Here is a 4,433-nt window from a genome sequence, read left to right on the forward strand (position 1 = left end):
GTGGGGGTGTGTGTGTGTGTGTGTGCGCGCACGCGCCCCCACTTCTACCTAATTAACCAGGGGTGTAATCAGCGGTGCCATCACGTCTCAATACCTGTTGGAGAAGTCTCGCATTGTCTTTCAGGTAAACTGGACACGCACGCACACACACACACACACACACACACACACACACACACACACACACATATGCACAGACACACACACACAGGCGGCATCTCCTTACAAGTGAGTCAGAGTGTGCGAAAGAGGAGATTCATGAGTCAGTCAGCGTGAGGGTGTCCAACATGAAGCTGTGTCTCTTTAATCCCGATGTCCATCAAACATCTCCATCAATAGCGTCTGTCGTCTGCAGGACTGAGATGACCTCACACTCTGCGCCCACACACGCGTGCGCGATGTCTATTTGAAGGAAGATCACTCGGATGCACCTGCCCTCCTTTTACATGGCGTCATCTGATTGTTATTTTCCTCTGCGCATGTGATCCCATCTTTACCCGATCTGAAACGTGGCCTTTACATCTTATTATTTGTCATCTTTTTTTTTTTGGGACAGCGGACCCCCGCTTATTTACAGCTTCGGCATTGTCAAATTCACTTATTAGCAGATTTTATTTGGTATTTGCCCTGTTGTGTGCTGACCCCTCCCGCATTTTCTCTGGGTTTTTTTGTTGCTGTTGTTGTTTTTTCCACAATTCCCCAATTATTTGCATTTTTTTATTATTTTTTTTTCATGGCAAATTGATTATGAAGCATCCGTTAAAAACAAAAGATGATCAGGGCTGAGCTTAAGCCTATATTATTTTTCTTCATGAAAAGAAATGAAGTTAGCATTTAGCTTCGCATGAAAAGTAAAAGAAAATGGCCATTGTCCACGAATAAGGTCATGAGCAGACATTTCTCAATGTAGAAAACAGGAGGTACTGTACGTATCTTATATTGAAACCTTCTATGTGTGGCTTTTTTGAGGGTTTTTTTTGTTGTTGTTTTTTTTTGTTGTTGTTGTCGGGGTCAGGCCAAATCAGAGAGAAACTACCACATCTTCTACGAGATGCTGGCGGGCCTTCCTCCGCACGAGAAGCGCTCGCTTTATCTGCAGGATGCTGAGACCTACTACTATCTCAACCAGGTGCGAGCACGCACACACACGACACAATTCAGCACAGCACAGCGAATCAATTTCTGGGTTCACAAATGACTTGTCATCTCTGCGCCAAGGTGACATTCATTCTCCAGACGTGGCTTCATGGCCGCCAATGTAAAGCTTTCACTTTGTTTGAAGTTAATGCACTGATATGATGAATGTTGTCTGCAACGAAGGGGAGCCTTTCAACCTCGTTGACCGCCAGAGCGCATTCGCACGTTCGTACTTACCTTAGCCACAGCCACGCAGCCGCCCGGTGTCAGTCAGGGACTTTCTTTGGAGGCTTTTTGGTTTGTTTTTAACGCTCACGTGTGCTCGTGCGCACAGGGAGGCGATTGCAAAATTGCCAGCAAGGACGACGACGAGGACTTCCGCCGGCTACTGAGCGCCATGGCCATCTTGCGCTTCACTGGCGAGGAGCAGAAGGCCATCTACCGGCTCCTGTCCTCCATCCTCCATCTCGGCAACGTCTACTTCCAGTCGCAGGAGGTCAACACGTCACAGCCGGATGCCGGGGGCAGGGCAAACGTTACGTGGCGGGCCTGCAGTTTTGTCTTTTTTAAACAGACCGGAAGGCTGGCTCGGTTGTAGATGACGTTTGAAATTGTTCCGTAAAAAGGTGCAAAATGGTTTAGGTTCATGATCAAATCAAAAGACATTCTAATTTTTGGGGCTATAATTTATTAAAGTATAATTAATTCACCATTCTTAAAAAAACAAAATAAATATGGACTCAGATTTTGAAAAACAATAAATATAATATACAGAACATAGATAAAAAATAAAGCATCATTTATTCTAATTACGAATCCATATAATGCAATTTAATTGAAGTTCATTAAATCAAATAAATGTCAAAATGTCTTCAAAAGTAACAATGTCGATCTAAAATGCATATCTAAAATACCTCAAATAGTTTTAATAACGGAAAATATTTCAAATGTTTTATTTTCATCAAATACAAATTATTTCTAGAATGAATGGATCATAATTAATAATTAATTAAATCGATACAATATTTAGAATTTAATGAACTTCTTTTATTTGATTATTGCCCCCCCACCCCAAAAAAATGAATTGACCGATTATTGGATGAGATACATGCATATGTAACCAATAAAAATGAACCATCCCCCTTTAATCAATCAATTCCGACCCCCCAGCCCAAAATGGCTAAATGAAGGCGGCAAATATTACCGGACTCTTGATCATGGAAACGCTCAATGGGTCAAATCCAAGATGGCGTCAATGGCGATTGGCAGGCTGGATGTTGATGATACTGATTGATGATGTCCCCTGCAGGCTGGTGGTGGTCAGGAGTCATCGGCGGCGGTGGTGGTGAGCACTCAGGAGATCCGAGTGGTCGCCGAGCTGCTGCAGGTGTCGGCCGAAGGCCTGCAGAAGTGCATCACCTTCAAAGTCATGGTGAGCGCCACGCGGGCGACTGCACAGCGACGACGTCGCGAGGCTTGACTGGTGGCATGTTGCGCTTGCAGGACACAGTCAGGGAAAAGATCGCCACTCCGCTCACCGTGGAGAGCGCTGTGGATGCCAGGTCAGTTCAAGTCCACTTTTTTCGGATTTGTAATTATTTTCCGTGATTCGTGGCTTCGTCACATCCCGGCTGGATGACAGTCATGCACTTGACTTTGGAGTCAGCTAATCCTCCATCAAGCGTTTCCAGTTGGTCCAGAATGCTGCTGCCCACCTCTTGACTGGTACCTCGATATTAGAAGTGCAACCAGTAATCGATTCATCAACAACTGACCGATGATCAAATGAATCAACAATGGTTTTTGATCATCGATTCATCATTGCGATACATTTTTCAAATTGAATTTGCTTGGAATTTCAGCTTCTCAACAGGACATAATATGCGGTTTCGGCCATCGCGAAAGTTGCTTATCCTTTGGAACACACGCTGATGTGCAAAATGACATATTACGGAGCAAAACCGAATCATAATCAGTTTGCTATATGTTTGTGCGGTTCATCTTTATCATATTACAAAATACAAAAGTTGTTTTTTTGGTCAAATAAAATTGGTCTGGCGTCAAACTCCCCAGCAAATAAGATGATTGCTGATGGGGACCTCTTTGACATTCACTTCCCATCTTTGAAGGGGGCACGGAAGGACAAAGCGTGTCAAGGTTTTCAGGGGTGCGCAGAGAGGTTGGGGTTGGGGGGTGGGTGGGTTATCTTTTCAGATGCCTTCTTGTTTCCATAGGAACCAGGTTCTCTTGTTTCCATAGCAACCCCGTTGTGCGTGTCTCGTAGAGACGCCGTTGCCAAGATCCTCTACTCGCTGCTCTTCAACTGGCTGACGGAGCGTATCAACGGACGGGTGTACCCCCGCAACGAGGCACTCTACATCTCCATACTGGACATTTATGGATTCGAGGTCCCATTTTATTATTTATTTTTTTTAACCTTACATTATTCACTCAGCCTCGGACTGACATTGGCGACACCTCACTTTGAATCCAACCTCTGTAGGAGCTACAAGTGAACAGTTTTGAGCAGCTGTGCATCAACTTTGCCAACGAAACTTTGCAGTTCTTCTTTAACAAAGTCATCATCCAACAGGAGCAGGTCAGGGGAAAAACGTTTGGTTTTGGGTTGCCCGAGCGGTAATCTCGGCAAGATTGTGCTTCCTGCGTATGTGGCGGCCGTTTCGTAGGAGGAGTACATGCGCGAGCAGATCGAGTGGCGCCAGCAGCCCTTCGGCCACAACCGGGCCTGCCTGGACCTCATTGGCGCAAAGCCTCACGGGATCCTGCGCATCCTTGATGACCAGTGTGGTTTTCCTCAGGTCAGCTTTTGCCGCCACCTGCCCCCAAGAGAAGCGGGCGCATGAGCACTGACCCCCCCCCCCCCCACCTTCTCCATGGTCTTCTGCCAATCAGGCCACAGACCACACGTTCCTGCACAAGTGCCATTATCACCATGGTGACGACCCCCTGTACGTCAAGCCAAAGATGCCGCTGCCCGAGTTCACCCTCAAACACTTTGCCGGCCAAGTCACCTATCAGGTACTTTTTCCTGGCTCGTCATTCAGGCAGCACTCTGGTCGGTGATAAGCGGGAAAGTTGGGTGCTAAAAGTCGTCTCGTGTTTTGACTCCTCGAGGTCCACAAGTTTCTGGACAAGAACTTTGACACGGTCCGCCAAGATGTCGTGGACCTTTTCATCGGCAGCAAAAACGCAGTCAGACTTTGGCTGTTTTGAAGTCCTCTCCATGTCATCTACCTCCATGCTTACGTGTGTGTGTGTGTGTGTGTGTGTGTGTG

At 46.3% G+C, this 4,433-nt stretch overlaps 1 protein-coding gene across 1 annotated transcript in view; it reads left to right on the forward strand.

Moving 5' to 3' along the window:
- myo15ab (myosin XVAb) overlaps window positions 1-4,433 on the forward strand; it is a 37,031-nt gene that overhangs the window by 10,204 nt on the left and 22,394 nt on the right. The window contains 10 exon segments of the mRNA XM_019862303.1: window positions 61-124; window positions 1,016-1,129; window positions 1,472-1,633; window positions 2,447-2,569; window positions 2,641-2,699; window positions 3,422-3,545; window positions 3,641-3,736; window positions 3,825-3,956; window positions 4,051-4,176; window positions 4,273-4,350. Of these exon segments, the coding sequence (XP_019717862.1) occupies window positions 61-124; window positions 1,016-1,129; window positions 1,472-1,633; window positions 2,447-2,569; window positions 2,641-2,699; window positions 3,422-3,545; window positions 3,641-3,736; window positions 3,825-3,956; window positions 4,051-4,176; window positions 4,273-4,350 (1,078 nt within the window).

Source organism: Hippocampus comes, unplaced genomic scaffold (assembly GCF_001891065.2).
Source record: "Hippocampus comes isolate QL1 unplaced genomic scaffold, H_comes_QL1_v1.1 scaffold7, whole genome shotgun sequence".
Lineage (NCBI taxonomy): Eukaryota > Metazoa > Chordata > Actinopteri > Syngnathiformes > Syngnathidae > Hippocampus > Hippocampus comes.